General features: G+C 34.7%; 1 protein-coding gene across 1 annotated transcript; it reads left to right on the forward strand.

Moving 5' to 3' along the window:
* Positions 1–529: 529 nt before the first annotated feature.
* On the forward strand, positions 530–19,799 carry gsg1l2b (gsg1-like 2b). Its single transcript, XM_058793937.1, is given in 6 exon segments — positions 530–1,143; positions 3,551–3,598; positions 5,382–5,534; positions 17,132–17,190; positions 17,192–17,244; positions 18,237–19,799. Coding segments are annotated over 6 exon segments (915 nt in total). The 5' UTR covers positions 530–842; the 3' UTR covers positions 18,538–19,799.
* Positions 19,800–19,832: the final 33 nt, after the last annotated feature.

Raw genomic sequence — 19,832 nt, forward strand, 5'->3', positions numbered from 1 at the left:
GTTATTAACTCAATGAACACAGAGACCTCCTGAATACTTGGCACATCATACACAATGACGGTGACAATCAATGAATAGTGTTTGAGTATGAATGGGTCATTTTGAGTAAAAAATGAACTCCAGATGTCACAAAACAGCAAGTTACTTAACCTAACAACAAAACGACCTAAATACATCTCGAAAATGGCAAACAAAATTTACCTTATTAATTATTCATGCCCAAGTGCATGATGGGAACAACGATCATGACCTTGATATTTACTTAAACAATATTTGTAAAAATAACAAACAATTCCAAGTAAAATATACTTATAAGTTCAAACTTTAAATTCTACAAGCTTAAATTGAGTACTAATATTGAATTTACTCTTTTATTTAAATTCTTGCCTGAACTAAATTATTTAATGTAGAAACTACATTTGTTTTACTTCACCACACAATCATTTTTATCAGTGTAGAACGTTTTTGCTACCATTAAATAACGTTATAATCGTCATAAACTGGCCTAAACCTAAAAATCATACCCTAAACAACGCCAGAGATAATAGCAAACACTTGTTATAGTCCACTGAGTTGTGTCAGCTCATAAGGAAGGAGATCCAGATGTTACCAGGCTTCTTTGTGAGCACTGGATCCATGCTGATTTACATATTAGACGGGGAATATCTGACTGGGCGCTGTGACCTCGTGCTTTCATTGTGTGTCTGACATCACATGAGAAATGAAGCGCGCAGGAGCTCAGCGTGCAGAACTCTGTGAGAGCAGCGAGAGAAGAAGCACTGCACGCCAACACATGACAAACCACCGGGGTTAAACACCAGACGGGATCCGTGTTCATCATCATGGGGATGGACCGGCGGCGGAGAGCTTCGCTCGCGCTCACCTTGAACTTCTTCGCGCTGATCCTCGCCATATCCGCGCTGACCACCAGCTACTGGTGCGAGGGGAACCGGAAAGTTGTCAAGCCCTTCTGTACCGGACCGGTGACCGTCAAACAGACGCACTGCATTAGATACAACAGCTCGAACATCAACGACAGCCGGCTGGTTCAGTATATCTGGGAGACCGGCGAGGATAAGTTTGTTCTGAGGAAGTTCCACACCGGGATCTGGTTCTCCTGCGAGCAGAACGTCGACCTTGTCGGTAAGGATGCGGCTTTTCTTCCCATCACCGGCAAACGGCAAAGAACGTTTCATTAACGTTCCCATTAAGTTATAAACACGTTATTTCTAAATGTTTTTTAAACGTTTGAACGTCCGTTTTTTTAATGTAGAAATACATTTTTGTTATATGAACGTTACAGGAACATTCCAAAACGTTATGAGAATGATACATTTGAATGTTCTTTCATTATTTAAAACACCCATTTTTCACATTTAAAGAATGTTTTTCTAGGTTATCCGAACGTTGCAGGAACATTTCATTCTATTATTTTGAAAATGTAAAAAAAAAAAAAAAAAAAAAAAAATCTAATAAGAACGTTTCTTCTTGGTTATGCGAATGTTAGAGGAACATTCCATTCTATCATTTTGAAAACGTAATGAGAATGTTACGTTTGAATGTTCTCTCAACGTTTAAACACCCATTTTTAACATTTATAGAATGTTTTCTAGGTTATCCGAACGTTGGAGGACCATTTCATTCTGCCATTTTGAAACTGTTATAAAAAATGTTATTTCTGAATGTTTTTTAAATGTTCAAAACGCCCATAAATAAATAAATAAAAATCTAATAAGAACCTTTCTTCTTGGTTATGCGAATGTTAGAGGAACATTCCATTCTATCATTTTGAAAACGTTATGAGAATGTTACATTTGAATGTTCTCTCAACGTTTAAAACACCCATTTTTTAACATTTAAAGAACGTTTTTCTTGGTTATGCAAACATTAGAGGAACATTGCTTTATATCGTTTTAGAAAATGGTATGAGAATATTACATTGTTATTACTGAAGAATATTATTGAACAGTTTCTGAACAAGTTCTGAGAACGTACAGATAACATCATAAGGACATTCCAAGAACATAAGAATGTTTCCTCTCAACATTATGATAACGTAACGAATATTAATTATGTTATAAGAACGTTTTATAAACATTACTTTAAGAATGTTTTGTCTGTTGGGTTTGCTTCATCCAAAATCCATCACAGTGTGAATATTCAGCTTTTGAAGTGCGTAAACCTTGTTTTTGCCTTCCTAATTTCACTAAATAAATGATTATCACTATCAAACAGGCCTGTTTCCTTTTTAAAATTCATTAATTTCATGGGATGCTGTAGCAGTTCAAAAACCTTTTCATCATATATGTATTGTGATAAACCTTTTGACAGGTGATCTGATTTAATTAGGGTGTTCTGTCTATCAGTTATTGGATGCACCTCTAAACCTACTGACCTATATCTATATCCATTACTCGTTCAGCAAAACAGCTGTTTTTCTTCTAGGACTAGCTGTAGTTGTTTGAATAATGCTTTCTTTCTTTCTTTCTTTCTTTCTTTGTATCACATTACAATAAGGTTCCATTTGTTAATATTAATTAACAATGAAAGCATCTACTAATACTATATTAAAATCAAAGGCTGTATCTGTTTATATTATTTAATGAAACTGACATGAACTAACAATGAATAGTTTTTTTTTTTTTTTTATTTACTAACATTAACAAAAGATGAATAAATACTGTAACAGTTGCATTGCTCATTGCCAGTTAATATTAGCTAATGTATTAACTAGTAGGACCTTTTTTGTAAAATGTTACCTTTTTTATTTTTCTAACCTGGGGCTTTCATATTGTTTGAAAAAACAGTATTTGATATTTCTATTATTTATAAGGATTTATATATATATACAGATTTATACTATTTATTAAGTGTATTTTTTGTTGATTTTACAGTAAAAAAAAACTGGTAGCAGTGGCTTTTAGAAGTTTGCTGTAAAAATACAGTGACAGTGTTATAAGCATTATATTTTATTTTATTTTATGTTGTACAGTTCATAACTGTATGTGATTAAATCATATAATTTTAATCTACCAACTTTTTGTTACTGTAAAATGTGATGGAAACACAATGGAAAACTTTGTTTGGAATGGAATGGAATGACTTTTCAGCAAGAACATAAATACAGTACAAAATAATGCAATAAACAAAACAAAAAAGTACATAAAACATATATTAAACGCTCCAATGCATATAACTGCAACAAAGAAAACATTAAAATGTATTCTGGAAATGCTCCTTTTCCATAAATTCCATAAATTAAAAATGCAAATTTTTAATAATATTTAAACTAAAAGGCTTGTTTTATATATATTGTAAAAAAAGTTAAAAAAGAGTATGAATTAGCTTACAGTTTACCGACATTAAAAATGTTTTTTTATACTACAGTATGATATTTTTTACCATAACTTACAGCTAATCGGTTAACAGGATTTTACAGTATCATTTTTACATTCTCTCTTAAAATGACTAACACATTAATAATCATGAAGTAAAAAAAAAGCTCAGTGAGTCTCACACCGTTTGTGTTGAATGTCTTTTCCTCTTGCAGGTGAGAAATGTAGAAGCTTCATAAACGTGGCTCCTCCTCATGAGAGAGGTACGTCTGTCACTCTTCATTATGAACTCTGGGGAATATTCAGATTTTGCACGATGTTTTAAATAAGGTGTCACTCAGGTCGTTAATAAAAGTGATTCTCCTGATGTCCACTCTTTTATTTTGCACATGCTGTCTGGAGGTCCAGTCACTTTTAATCAAGCTTGACTTTTTTAATCTTTCTGCCAGCCATACACCTGCCTCATTGTCATTCATGTAGATATATGAACATGTCAATACGGTTTCATTCTCTCAGCAGGCAGCAGCGCCAGCATCTTTAGCACAGTTGTTTCTGAGTGTAATTGATATTTGCATGATCCAGACTAAAGATCCATCAGATATAATGATAGTTAAGCATGATGATGATGACTCAGGGTGACTCCTCTCTGTAATTCAGCTCATTCTGACCGTGACAGAGCTATGGTCTAAATCAAGAGTGAGAAATAATCATCTTTAGGTTTTATATCCCTGGAGATGAAACGCATGTATCAGTATAATGATTTTCTTGTGGATTATAGCCACAGAGTTTTATTGATGAGTAATCTGTGCTTATGCATTGTGATGAAGTCAGTCTGTGTTTATCTGTGGGTGATGCATGTACAATGTGTTCATATATGGCTCAACGACAAATACAAATGTACACAATAAAGGAAAGAAAAAAACTATAATTTGTGCCAAGTCCCTATATAGAATTTGGTTTCAAATTTCATGCCTTTTATATGCCAGTCACTATTATATCTTTTCATGTTTTATGTGCATATTTATTTTTAAAACACATATACATATATATATATATATATATATATATATATATATATATATACATACAGTATATATATATATATATATATAAAATGTTAGTACAAATTTTATTATATACAGTAATATTACATATTACTCTATGATACATTAAACTGATCAAAGTTAAGTGTTATTTCAAATAAATGCTTTTCTTTTGAACTTATGTTTATCAAAGAGTTCTGAAAAATAAAATGTATCACAGTTTCCACAAAAAAATATGAAGCAGCACAACTGTTTTCAACATTGATAATAATCAGAAATGTTTCTTGAGCAACAAATCAGCATATTAGAATGATTTCTGAAGGATCATGTGACACTGAAAACTAGAGTAGGCCTAATGATGCTGAAAATTCAGCTTTGATCACAAGAGAAAATTACATTTTAACATATATTCACATAGAAAACCACTATTTTAAAATGTAATAATATTTCACAATTTTTGATCAAATAAATGAAAACTTGGTGAGCAAAAGTGTCTTCTTTTAAAAACAATACAAAATCTTTCTGAAGTACTTCATTATTTTTAGTCAAATGGACTGAACTTTTGTCCCTCACAGCCTTGTTTTCATTTATACTGTGTATGAAAGTAGAATGCATCTTCCACACTTTGGCATTTATGTGAATATTATCATCATCCTCCCACCTAAAGTGCATGTGACAGCATGAAGATTTCCAACGAACTCTATGAAATATGTAGATGCATCTGCATGCTTTCAAAGTTGAAATCTCCTTTTAAATCTAGTGTCAAGTTTCTGGTATATAAATATTTCAGCCGCTCCCTGATGGGAGGCCCATTTAAATGAGCCCCAGCGTTTCAGTTTGTCGTTCTCCGTGAGTGTCTGTGGCTCCACATCATCTTAATCAGCGGCTCCATCCACTTTCTCTCCTCATCTCAATGGAACTGAAGTCTTCCATCCATAATTTCCTCAGGGCCTGTCAGAAATTCCCTCGATACACATCGCTTCTCTCTCTCATATCCTCACAGGTGTTTTGTGGCTCTGCATCGTAGCCGAGTGTCTCTACATCTTACTGCTGGCCACCGGAGGAATCCTCATGTCCATCGAGGTCTGCCATTTTGGAAACGTCATCGATGGACTGAAACTGAATGCCTTTGCTGCCATATTCACAGTCCTGTCAGGTAACGTGTTGCATGTAGGGTGGCATTTCTATAACACCGAAAAACAGAGGAATAAAGGATGATATGCTGATTTTCAGGGGCAATTTTACCTTTATACGGACAATTTTTTAACCATAGTAAAAAAGATGTGTCATCTATTTTGTCAGTTCCAATTATATGAAATCCAATTACCAATTAAATGAAGTTGATATTGATAAAAGCCATCTTTGCACTGCAGAAGTGGCATTTAGATTTAATCTTGTTTATTGCAGCTCAGAGATGCAATGAATGCATTTACACTGCAGTTACAATTGCATACATAATTTTAGGATATTATTACGTTAAATATAAAATATACTGAATATAAAACTATGAAATTATACTTTAAATATGAAACTAAAACCACGAGTAGGTGGCGACAAATCACTGTCTTAACAAGTGGATCATTGATTTACTCATTTAGAAATTATTCGCAAATGAAGTGCATGACTTGCTGATTTCGGAACCATGTACTAGCATACTATTATTATTTCTGCCATAAAAAGATGCTAAAATAGTAGTATATAAGATAATAGTATAGTAATTGTAGTTTTTTAGGAACTGTTTTTATGAATGGCTTATTGAATCATTTAACGGGGATGCATTGACAGTCGAGCATAGCAACAGAGCAAAACATCACTACATAATGACTTGAACATAACATTATCAAATTTATTTATTTATTACATAGCATTGTAGAAAATATAAAGTAGCAATCTTAAAAGGAGGACAAATGCCTGCACAAATTGGCAAACATGGCATTTCAAAACCGCACTGTCTGACCTAAAACCAGATGAATGACAACACTAGTTGTATATGATCAGCATGTGCTTGATGTTGTTGTCTCTGAATATGATGCTGATTTCTGAGTGATCATCTTTTGTCAGGCTGTACCCTTCAAAGGTCAGCACACATTTTTGTGATTCTGTCCTGTTAGATGCACATTCAAACCATGTTGTTTTTGTATGACCAATTAAAAAATCAAAAACAGGTCAAGCAAATGTCCCTCTTCTATACTAGCTATTGCAATGCTTTAAAGGCCACTAACAGCTGTCCTCATGGAGATGCATTACTGGTCGATGTCTATCTACCTGGAGGCTGTCCTCTGCCTGGTTTTTTGTGGTGAATGTCTTTGCATTTATGTGGTATCAGAGCCCTGTCTGTTCCCCAGATACATACAAAAACATCCGGCTCAAAATCCCATATAAGCCTCACAGTATTGGTTTGCAGTACTCTTGAATCCAGGCTATTTTTGACAGTTTCACAATTTAAGGGTTTATGGCGACATATGCGTCGAAATTCAATCTGCTTAAATCCTTCTCTACTTATTTATTTATATATTTCAGTGTAGCATCGACTACTGTATGCAAGTCCATTGTATGGAGGGGGAGTAGCACTGTACAGCCATTATCCTACATTTATGTTATTATTATTATAAAATCTATATATTATAATAGTTTTAATCTTATATTGCATTAAAGGAGACATACTACTACTACAACAACAATTACTACTACAAATAATAATTAATTACAAAAATAAATTAATTATATTAATATAAAGATATTATCATTGTGACTATTTATGTTATTATATTATATTATATTTATCATATTAAATTATCAAGAGTCTATAATATGATCAATCAAACTGATATCTTACCTTAGTCTTACCTATTGTTAATGTTGTTGTTAATATATATACATTAAATTAAAAGGTCGACAGTAATGAAGTACATTTACTTGAGTATTGTACTTAAAGCTCCAGTCCGCAAGTTTTTCCTCTTTATCGCCATCTATGTTTGAAAATCTGGAATTGCAATTTCTTGCGGAATTATCTTGGTTGCATGGGCTGTGCGCCGGCACGGCTCCATTGCGGATGAATCAAATGTTTTGAGGTGAATGTGTGGCTGTCAGTCACTGCACTGGTGTGGATGTTTACTGTACTTCGCAATCACAGATTGTAGCTTATGTCTTGGAATATATGACCCAAATAAGAATTTTCACCGTATATTGCCATCTGAACAAGTAAGTAACAAGTCTGCCACATTTGTTCTGACCAGCTGAGGAAAAAAGCATTACCGTAAATCGTGCTACCAATGGTGATTAAATCTAACGATCGATTAGCTCATATCACATCAAACTGTGCAAAGTATTATTATTGTTATACTTTATTCTCAAATTATTAATGTTAACAACATCAGCATTGCGTGACGTATAGTGTGTTTTAGCGTGTAGATTTCAATTTCTGTACAGTCTAATATCTAATTGTCATGCCATTCGAATCTCATATTAAGAAATTCTTTTAACCCAAAAAGCAAATTATGCTCCCTTCGAACTGGTTTTCTTTAAAATACAAATCTTGTGTAATCCCAGGCTATCTGTAATCAGAAGCACATTTAAAACTGAAATATAATTTAATTTCATTCAAGTGTTCCATAGACACATAATCCTTTCTGGATTACAATCCACCATCACAATGATACATTTAATTATTCCAGCTGCTGTGAGAAAAGGCTATAAACGATCCTCCACCTGCAGGATCCTCACATGAGATAGTTTAGTAGCCGGGACAACTTCTTTATGTTTACGGACGTGACGTAATGACGCAGCAGCATGCTTGAATTTCCCGCGAAAACCTACCCGTACCACTCAAATTAGAAAACATTATTATAAGATAACCGTTGTGAATCGGGCTAAAGCAAGGCGATAGTTTTGAACACTGGCTGGTTATGTACTTGCTCAAATATTGATTTTGAATATTTTTAACCAAAAAAAGTTCCGGACTACAGCTTTAATTACACTTTTTGAGAATCTGTACTTTACTTGAGTATTATTTTTCTGGAAATGTATGACTTTAACTTCACTACATTTGAAAGACAAATATCGTACTTTTCACTGCACTACATATATATCAAATGTCCTCAAAGTAGAAAGTCATTACTATGTAGCAGCTTTGAAAGTCAATGGGTGATTTTTTTCTTCTCTAAAATGTGATTTTTTTTGACAGCCTAGCAGTAATCATTTTTCTAGGGTTATGTGAAGTGATTTCCCAGCATTTATGAACAGTGACTAGTTGCAAATGTGATATTTCTTTACAACAATTCAATAATAAGAAGTTAATATTGTGGTATATATTAGACACAAAATTGTATAGATTTTGCAAAATTGTGTAAACAAAAATATTACCTATAATTCCACAGAACAACCGTTGTGCATCTCCTAACAAAGCACAGTAGGTGTTTGACTTGAAGCAGCACTGCACAGACCGTTCTGTGTGTAACATCAAAGTACCGCGAAAGTGATGATGTCAAATAAATCTTGCTGTTTTGCTTTTTTGTTAAAGCAGTGTTGCTTTTGTGAAGTTATGCAGTTACAGTTGTGTTGCTGGATTTTAAAGCAGGTTTAATTTTTTTCTTATCAGTCTGTATTTACAGCAATTTCACTGTTCACTCGGTTTAAATGTGGATGAATGGCTACACGCAGATGTGTGCACAAACTGCAATAGCTGTGTGAGATCACTGCCATGCTGCTTTTGTGGGGGTGGGTAGGGCTGTAAAATAAAATGTTTCTGTTTTTTGTTTTTGTGTGTGTCAAGTCAAGTCAAGTCACCTTTATTTATATAGCGCTTTTAACAATACAGATTGTGTCAAAGCACTTAACAGTATCAAATTGGAGGATAGAGTGTCAGTAATGTATAATGATAAGATTAAACACTCAATTTTCAGTTAAAGGCATTTCATTATTGAATTCAGAGATGTCATTGTCTAGCTCAGTTTAGTTTAAATAGTATCTGTGCAATCAAATCGGCGATAATCGCTAGAAATTAAGTGTCCCCAACTGAGCAAGCCAGAGGCGACAGCGGCAAGGAACCAAAACTCCTCTGTGACAGAATGGAGAAAAAACCTTGGGAGAAACCAGGCTCAGTCGGGGGGCCAGTTCTCCTCTGACCAGACGAAACCCGCAGTTCAAAAGTTTATATTTCTATTTTAATTTTGTTGCAATTTCTAACAATAGTAGTATTATGTAGTTAGGTATTTTATTATATTTTAGTTATTTTGTTATATTTTTTAGTTTTATTGTATTCAATCGAGGTTTTCACTGGGGATATGTCTCTGGGGGTCATCTAGGTGTCCTGGTCTCCGCTGACGATCAGGGCTGTAGACATCATCTCTTGGTGCTGATCCACCATCTGATCGGATACGGACTGAGAAACAGAATAGGAAAGAAACAGACAAATATTAGTGTAGATGCCATTCTACTTACGATGTAACGAGTACATCGTGTGTTATGGGGAGCGTTCCCGGTTCCGGTTGATCTAATTAATGCAGCCTAACAATCCTTTAACGGATTTTAATAATAGAAGCGTATTAGTGTGTTATGTGTAAGCCAGGCTAAAGAGATGGGTCTTCAATCTAGATTTAAACTGACAGAGTGTGTCTGCCTCCCGAACAGTGTTAGGTAGATTGTTCCAGAGTTTGGGTGCTAAATAGGAATAGGATCTGCAGCCCGCAGTCGATTTTGATATTCTAGGTATTATCAAACGGCCAGAGTTTTGAGAACGCATTGGACGTGGAGGACCATAATGTGATAAGAGCTCGCTCAGGTACTGAGGAGCTAAACCATTCAGGGCTTTATAAGTAATTAACAAGATTTTTAAATCTATCCGATGTTTGATAGGGAGCCAGTGCAGTGTTGACAGAACCGGGCTAATATGGTCATATTTCCTGGTTCTAGTAAGGACTCTAGCTGCTGCATTTTGGACTAACTGTAGTTTGTTGATCAAGCGTGCAGAACAACCACCCAATAAAGCATTACAATAGTCTAACCTTGAGTTCATAAACGCATGAATTAACATTTCTGCATTTGACGTTGAGAGCATTGGTCGCAATTTAGATATGCTTTTGAGATGAAAAAATGCAGTTTTACAGATGCTAGAAACATGGCTTTCAAATGAAAGATTGCTATCGAACAGCACACCTAGGTTCCTGACTGATGAAGAAGAATTGACAGAGCAGCCGTCAAGTGTTAGATAATGTTCTAAGTTATTACATGTGGGGTTTTTAGGTCCGATAATTAACACCTCTGTTTTTTCAGAATTTAGCAGTAACAAATTACTCGTCATCCAGTTTTTTATATCGACTATGCATTCCGTTAGTTTCTCAATTTGGTGTGTTTCACCAGGCCGCGAAGAAATATAGAGCTGAGTATCATCAGCATAACAGTGAAAGCTAAAACCATGTCTCCTGATAATATCTCCCAAGGGTAACATGTAAAGCGTGAAAAGTAACGGCCCTAGTCCTGAGCCTTGAGGTACTCCATACTGCACTTGTGATCGATATGATACCTCTTCATTCACTGCTACAAACTGATGGCGGTCAGATAAGTACGATTTGAACCATGCTAAGGCGCTTCCACTAATGCCAACACAGTTTTCTAGTCTATTCAAAAGAATGTTGTGGTCGATAGTGTCGAACGCAGCACTAAGATCCAGTAGAACTAATAAAGAGATACAACCACGATCAGATGATAGAAGCAGGTCATTTGTAACTCTAATGAGAGCAGTCTCAGTACTATGATACGATCTAAATCCTGACTGGATTGTGTGTGTGTCAACTTGTTTCATTTCTAACATTTCATTTCAGTTTTTAACATTCTAAAAGCTCTTTACTCCAAAGATACTACAGGCTAGTCAGTGTATTCAGTAGGTGTAATATATTGTAAGTTGCTTCAGAGGCATAAGGTATTGCAAGTATTACATACATTACAACTTGTAATGGAGTAATATTTGACCAGAAGTATCTGTACTTTCACTCAAGTAATGGAGTTGTGAACTTTGTCCACCTCTGATTAAACTATTACAACATCATACCTTTAAAAATATATAATAATACATGATGTCCTGTTCTATAACAGAAAGTCATATTTTGATCTGAAACCCCATAACATTTTCCTGAGATGTTGATTTATGACAAACAGTTTAAAAATTAGTCAGATTTAAATGATAATCCATAAGAGTGTTACATTTGATCACTAAATTAATGTCAGCCATTTTTGAAAACCAAGGACAGGGAGTGGTCATAGTGAACGTCCAAACATTTAGTATCTCTGAAAATCTCTGAATGTGCTCTTTACAGGACATCCAGACTTAAAACTGTGGCATGTATAGTCTCAGAGAAATTCACTAAAATATAATGTCCTCATATGAGGACGCAGGGTCTCAGGAGGCTATATTATATTATGTCATATTATTATGCCAAAGTGTAATAATAATAACAATGTAATATTATATTCCTTTGTAAAAAAAAAAAAAAAATCCTATTAATTAATATTATACATTACCTTCTACACACTTCAGGATTACTACTGAATATTTGCACATCACATTTATTGGTATTAAAATTAATACCTCCCATATCATAAAAAATGCACTTCTGTATTTAAATGAGGCTTTGACCGGCCTAAATGTGTGCCAAACACAGAGTAAGATTGCTGAGAGACCTTTTATGTCACGTTAGAGTTTTATTATTGCATAAAGGCTGAGGGATGAACTTACGGCCCACTGTCATCTCTTTCTTGAGCTTCATGAGAAAGCGGGATCATGAACGCTGTGCATCATGGGAAGAGAGCTACAACCTCAATTAGCTTCTGTCTTCATTTGACTCAATCAACAGAAGAGAGCAGTCGACTGCACTCTTAACACACCAGACGTTTATATGCAGTGAAGCATTAAGCACATGATGTATATTGAAAAGTTTTAAGTTTAATGCACTTTGTCACATAGATAATTATGTTTTGTGACTCTAATAACCCATTACCTTTGCTTGATTTAACTCATATTGTAATGCTGTTGTAGATTAAAGTCTTTAGACCAGTCGAAAACACCAAATATAACCTTACTTTATTACACAATAGCAATAAACATTTTGTATGTTTCTAAAGTAAAGGGATATGCCAAGCAAAAATGATAATTTTGTCATCGTTTGCTTATCTTTGTGTTGTTCCAGACCTGCATGATTTTTAATAATAATAAAAATAATAATAATAATAATAATAATAACAACATTATATTATATTATGAAATTAATCTTGATTAATCCCACCTAACATTAAAGTTTTTAAATATACTTTTATATTGCAATAATTTCACATTCAATCTTCAAATTAATGTAGAAACAACATAAAGGCAGTATATTTTTAATATTTGTTTAATAGTGTCTATTTTATGACTGAAGGCGAGTATCACTGATACCAATACTACTGATGTCTCTAGGAAATTGTTCTTTTTTTTACTAATATTTATTCTTTGACTTTAGCCATTCAACATTACAGTATAATTGAGAGATATAAATTTTAACAGTTTTATTAGACTTTAAAAAATAACAACTTCTAATTTAACCCCCTGGGGTCGAAGCGGGCACCAGTGCGTCTGTCACGTATTTTCTTTAGTCAGTTCAGATAAGAATAAGGTATCGTTTGAAACTGCAAAGGGTCTACTTTTATTTTTGCATAGTCATAATAACAACAAAACAATGTGCTTTTGTAAAATAAAGACAATTTTACAGGGTGCGTTCTCTGCCGTCTTGGACTCTGTCACCTCTCTTCACAGACATGTAAATAAAACAGCCTGAATCTCAGCGAATACTTACCACGCATGTAAACGCCCACATCGCCTCCGCGTAAACAAACAAGTTCATCCCGGCTACTTTTTGTTTCTGGAAGAAGACGCGCTGAGAGGAATAACCCAGAATTTGCCTCAGAAGAAGAACACAATGCGATGCGCCACGCTGCTGGATCCAGTGGAGGATATCACTCTGATGCGTAGCCTAAGATTACTTATCTGTTGTTATCGTGTTGTTGTGACATAGCTTGTGCACATTTTACTAGTTAGACTTTTTCCAAACTATAATTTCTGACTACATGAATGAAATCAAGTGAAACATTTAGAAATATTGTCATTTCATTGTCAAATGTTAACACTATGAATGAATGTTTGGCACAAAGGTGTGTTACTGTTCAAGTCTCAGTGTTCAGATCAGTATGTTCAATCATGTGCCTTTGTCTCTCAGGTGTGAATCACTAAATATTCATGGACATTGTCACTCCCTTGCATAAGGGCATTCTATCACAAAACATGTTTTACAAATGTTAAATCAAAATATTGTTTTCTGTGAAGAAGTGAACACGATAACACAGTATAACAGCTGACAGGACAGGTAAATTAATTTTTACTGACATATGGCCTGACAACGTCTCATCTGACCGCAGTTCACTGATGTCCTATTGAAGCTCCTCGTCGCCTGTACGGTTTCCGCACTCATTTGTTTAGTGCCTGGCGAAGTGGTGAAGGGGAGTGAGCAACAAAAAAGTCTCCTGTTTGATGTGATTGTGAAGACATTCTGCATCTAAAAAAAACACAATTCTTGTCAAGAAAAAAGAGACAGAAGCAGCAGTTGTGAATGGGGTGGCTCTGCTCCTGCATTAACTGTGTTAAAATATTTTTAATGCCGTTAAACTGGAAAAATGAATCACCTGCATTAGCGCACATATTTTGACAGCACTAAATTATATTATATTATATTTGTTACAATCACCAGCTGGAGTGCCCATGAACTCCTACTGAGAGCACTCCATCCCGTACCTTTGCCATTCACCCTGGACTCCATTTCCCATTATTCTTTGCCTGGACTCATCAGATCTCATCATCAGTTCACAGCTGTCTCATATTAGGAGGACAATGAAGGTTGCACTCACACTCACACACATGGCTGATTATTGTTAGCCTGTACATTTCATTGTCTCCCATGTTTTCTTTCCTTGCCTTGCCTTGCCTTTGTGTTTATAACCTTGGACTGTTTTGATTGTTTGCTGCCTGCCCTGACCTTTGCCTGTTGTTGAATTACTCTTTTTGCCTTGCCTTGGATATTGTTGTTTGCTGTTGTTTTACAACGCCTGTCTGACTATGCTCTTTATTAAAGCCTTGCATTTGGATCCAACTCCATTGTCACGCCCGTTACAATATTATAGTATGTTATATTATTTATCAAACTGATAATATCATACTTTTATATATTTATTAATAATTATCATCATCAACATCATCTTACATTTAATGCAATATAATATCAGATTAAAAACTTTATTATATTATATTATATTATATTATATTATATTATATTATATTATATTATATTATATTATATTATATTATAGATAAGACAGTAATAATAATAATAATCATCAACAATAATCATTTACTTGTTCCAAACCTATATCAGTTTCCTTCAGGGAAAAAGAAAAGAAACATAAAAGTATCATAAAATGTCCTTTGAGCTATATTGTAATCCTTCTAAAGCCATATTTTTTAGTATGAAACAGACTTTAAGCTTATTGGTTTCTAAATGCCTCGTACCCAAATGCGATGTGGCAGGTTTGAATATCCGGAAGTGCAGATGAGATTTGACAGCAGAGGGTCATTGGAGAGTCTCTTGAGAATCTATTTTGTGTTTTTACAGTATTAACCCATTAGGATATAGTTGACCTGAAGGAATCAATCACATCCTATGGCCCATTTGTGCTGGCAGTTTGCTGAAAAATGAGGCAATAAAAATAACTAATCATAATTCTGATGGGCTATTGTAGTGAACGTGGGCTGCACTGCACTGCTGATTCATGAATTAATGTGATTAACAAGCACTTTTTATTGTTATTATCCACTAGTGTGTGTTCGTGAAGATGTCTGCATACAGGCGAATCACTGCTGTTGTCATGGAGACGTGAGGGTTATCGGTCAGACACACGTGTGAGGATTTAGATGGACATGATGCTATAAGAGACACAAACCGCTTTTTATAGGGAGTCTGAAAGCTCAGACCGTCTCTTTCAGGTTGCTTTTGTTGTTTTTCCACTCGATTCTGTGATTTGGCTTTATTGAGTGGATTTGCGGCGGCTCAGTATGCAGACTTAGTGAGCTGTAAATAATGTGTAATTTACCTCTGTCCTTGCTATTTCTGGTGAGGTGACTTTGATTGTCCGGACTGCAGGTCTGACGCTGTTGATTATGTCCAGTTTGCCATCTGGCCAGAGCATTTAGACTGCTTTCACTTCCACATAATGACACCATTAAGCAGAAAAGCCTGACCTGTGCTGCTGCTGCTGCTAACACACACTCATGCATTCATTCATTCATTCATTCATTCACAAAGATTTCCTAGCATGTCCTCTGATTGATATTGAGTGAAAACTGCATTCAGAGATTATTCAACTGTAAACATCCATATGTACAAGATGAGAATCTTCTAATTATTGGACAACACAGTCAATGCATTGAGATGAAATACATGTGATATATAAATAACATATATATAATATAGATGAATGGCTATGCTATAATTTAGTTTTTTAATTTGGTAATTTCCACTGAATCTAATTTAGTCCATCTAACATTGCGACTCTGGAAATGAGTGATCTTTGACACTGTATTATGTTGAATATCAAAATTTTTGTGTCTGTTTGTTAATGACAAATTTGTGGAAGCATTCATATTTTTGGACTTTGTTTTGAAATAATTGGCACTGAAGGCCTAGAGTGGCATGTTGTTACTAGTGTTATTATTTTTTATTTACAGGGTTATTCAATAATCCCATGCAACGGAGGTACAGACTTTGTTATTCATTTAAACCTAAAGGCTAATTGAGTGAAATCATTTCACGTTGACATATCCTCAACTACATTATGGACAATTAAAGATGTAAATATTCATAAGCCTGTATATAAGTCATAGAATAAATCATAATTTTCCATTTTGTGCTTTAACAACTAAATTAGGAAGTGTTTCTATTTATTTCCTAATAGCACGTTGGCTGATGCATCATCATCCTGCACATGATAAACATCTAAATATGTTACACTTTAAATTTAAATGCACATTGCACAATGCAAATCTTTCCCCAATTTACACACACACATAGAGAACCATGGAAGCATTGTAATCAGTGTCAAAACACCCCCTTTTTAATGAACAGGTTTGGCTATTTCAGCAACACACAATACTAACAGGTGCAAAAAAAAAAGAAGAAGAAGTATACAGCTATGAAATCTGCTTAGACCAACATTTCTAATAGAACTAGGCGTTCATTTTCATGACGATACCCCTATTTATACCTTGTCGATGCCTCAAGGTATATTCTCTGAAAGCAAGCTTTACACAGTGTTGCTGCTCAAGTGAATCTTTTTTGTTCCATTTTTTTATATTTTTATTTGTTAGGATTTTCTATTATGCTTCCTTTGTTTTTCTATTATTTTTTACATTTTCTGAAATGATACTAAAATTCTACCTGGACACTTTTGGTTATGTAGTGTAGTTAATATGAGCTCATACAAACCACATTGACTAATAATACATGAATTAGAAAATGTCCATTAGGTCAGTGTTAGATGTAGTTCATGTGGAGCTGCAGGATTGCAGGATGAGTGTGTGAGATGCTGCTGGTGTTCATCTGTGCCATGGTTCATCACTGCCTCCTGCTGGTGACAGAGGGATCAGTCTGTAACAGTGTTTGTCTGTGCTCTGGTTCACAGGTCTTCTCGGTATGGTAGCACACATGATGTTCACCACAGCGTTCCAGCTGACCGTCAGTCCTGGGCCCGGAGGACTGGAAGCCACAGAACTGGGACTACAGCTGGTCTTACATGTACGTTCACTCATGTCATGCTTTCTGTTGTCTAGGTTTAATAAGCATTAGAATGAAGCCCAGGGATGCATGTCTTGGGGTTTTTAACTGCTCTGGAAAAAATGCACTGCAAATGCAAAACCAATATTAGCAATGCTTGAATGTGAGCTCAAAATATAGTATATAAAATATAATATAATATAATTATAAAAATTTACACAATACTTGGTAAAGTTAAATAAGTCGCTTGTGATTGGTTCATGCGATAAATCTCGCCTGTTGTGTTTGTGCACGTTCCCTGTTCGTGAATCAGTCTGAATGAACAATATAAATAATTTAATAAGAATAAGACAATTAAGACTAATTGAAAAAAAGTAAGTAAACAAGTCACACACACACAGATATAACCACTTTATGTCGATACTGAAAATGGTATTTAAAAAAAAAACATGATCTGTGGGAGTTTTTCGTGAGTAATCAGCTTGGTGCAAATTTCAAGTATTCAATATTTACCGAGCTTTGATGACTGATGATCCGAAAAATTCAAAAATTGTTCAAAGTTAACTATTCAAAAGAATAGCTAAATATAATTTCACAAATAAAATGTTTGTGTTAAATAATTGTTATTGCCTCGAGTTATTATTTTGGAATAAATGTAAAATGCTTAAAAACACCCACTTGATGAGATTCACACTTGGCTTTAATAAATAGAATATTGATTGCATTGTTAATGTAAAAGTAGTTGTTTTTGTTTTCTTTTTCTGATAGTGTAAGTAATGTTTATTTAACCAAGAAAGTGTGACTGGGACATGAATTTATAATTGATTTAAAAAAAAAAAAAAATCAGTGGTACATACAGTATATACAGATTACAGAATATGCTTCTAAAGGTTGTTTGCAACAACTTGTGCATTATTAGTTCCGATATGCATGTCCTTAATGATGCCTGATTGTTTAATACCTAGTTATAAGACAGATGTTGATTTGTAACCCTCTTGACCTTTTTCCTCCAGCTTGGCTTGGAGCTCCTTCACCGCCTGCATGGCCTCCTCCGTCACCACCATCAACAGATACACTAAGACTATTCTGGAGTTCAAACACAAGCGAAGGAACATTGAGAAGAACCTGAAGATCAAGCAGAAGCTGCTGGACCTGGACTCTCCGGACCAGGTGTGGGACATGTACATCAGCTCCGTCCCCAGCACGGCCGAGGAGTTTCTGGACCTGTCCAGTTCTGGACGCAAGCTCTCCGCCAACTCAGTCTTCCTGGACCTCAACGACCTGCCGTCTCCACAAGGAGAGGAGTACTGCTGAAGCCGGTCATCATCTACATCACGCTCTTCTAGTGTCATTCACAGACTCTGACAGCCGTGGAAGCTTTGATTGGAGGTGATGGCGTTGAGATTATATAACTGTTGCATAATGTTTGGTTTGATGTTGTGCTGTTGTCTGAAGGTGACGCTGTGAGTTTTAGTTTGTTGTTAATGTGCTGCTGACATTGTATGCGTAAAACGTATTCTGGAACCAGACCTGCGATGAATGAACGACTTTCCTCAATCCTAGAGAATAAAATGTGACACAAGGCATTTTTAAAAACTAACCATTGAAATTGCATTAGAAATATTCCCATTTTCTAAGAGCCACCTCACTCATTCAGTAGGAAAAAAAAGTATTTTTGTGAAAACTGCCTGTTGCTTTAGATTTTCCCTCTGCTGTATTATGAAGTCATTTTCAAATCAATCCTGAGGGTCTTTTTTTCTAGATCGCTTCTAATGAGACACAAATTACATTGCTGAGTGCCTTTGTTTGTTCTATCGATCTTGGTTCTTTAACCGTAGCATGCGAAATCCTGGAACTGTTTATTTTATAGCCTATTTGATCATCCATAATAATCTCAACACATATCAAATTATGTAAGTATTGCTATTTCATTTAGCTCTGTTTTATTAACTCATCAGCTCTAAAATATAAATGGAAAATTTAGTTTTTAATTGTTAATCATTTTGCGTTCTGTAGAGTGCAAAGATCTATATGTGTCTGTGAAAAGAACAAGAATTTAATTCTAGATTAAAGCGTGTGCAAATGTTTGGGATAAAAGAAGTGACTTTACTGTGGGACGCGGTGTTGTTCTGTTTAGGATGGAAGAACATGATTCATGAGGTCAAGTTACTTAAATTCCTTAAGATTAAATCACTTATCAATTTATCCATTCATTTATGAACCGTCTAAAGAGTCTTTGTACTGCCAAAATAAACTGTTTACATTGTATGTGCAATAATGAATGAAACATATACATTAGATCAATTATACTTTTTTACAATAATGTACACTGACCAACTCCTTCTAGACTAAAGGTGTAAAATGCATGTCAGCGTATGTCAGATTGGTCATGTTTAATTTGATATTTTGTGTTCTCTCATAAGTGAGCTGTTTGCTTTGGTAGCTTGTTGTTTTTATTCACTGGATTCCTTTGACTTTATGTTGATGAAATGTGTATTAAGTCTTCTACAAAAAGTAATAACTATATTAAATCAATGCATTATAATAATAATGATAATAATAAAGACAACCTTTATAACCCGAAATCATGCGTTTTTCTTAATGCTAAT

The sequence above is a fragment of the Onychostoma macrolepis genome, chromosome 12 (assembly GCF_012432095.1).
Source record: "Onychostoma macrolepis isolate SWU-2019 chromosome 12, ASM1243209v1, whole genome shotgun sequence".
NCBI lineage: Eukaryota > Metazoa > Chordata > Actinopteri > Cypriniformes > Cyprinidae > Onychostoma > Onychostoma macrolepis.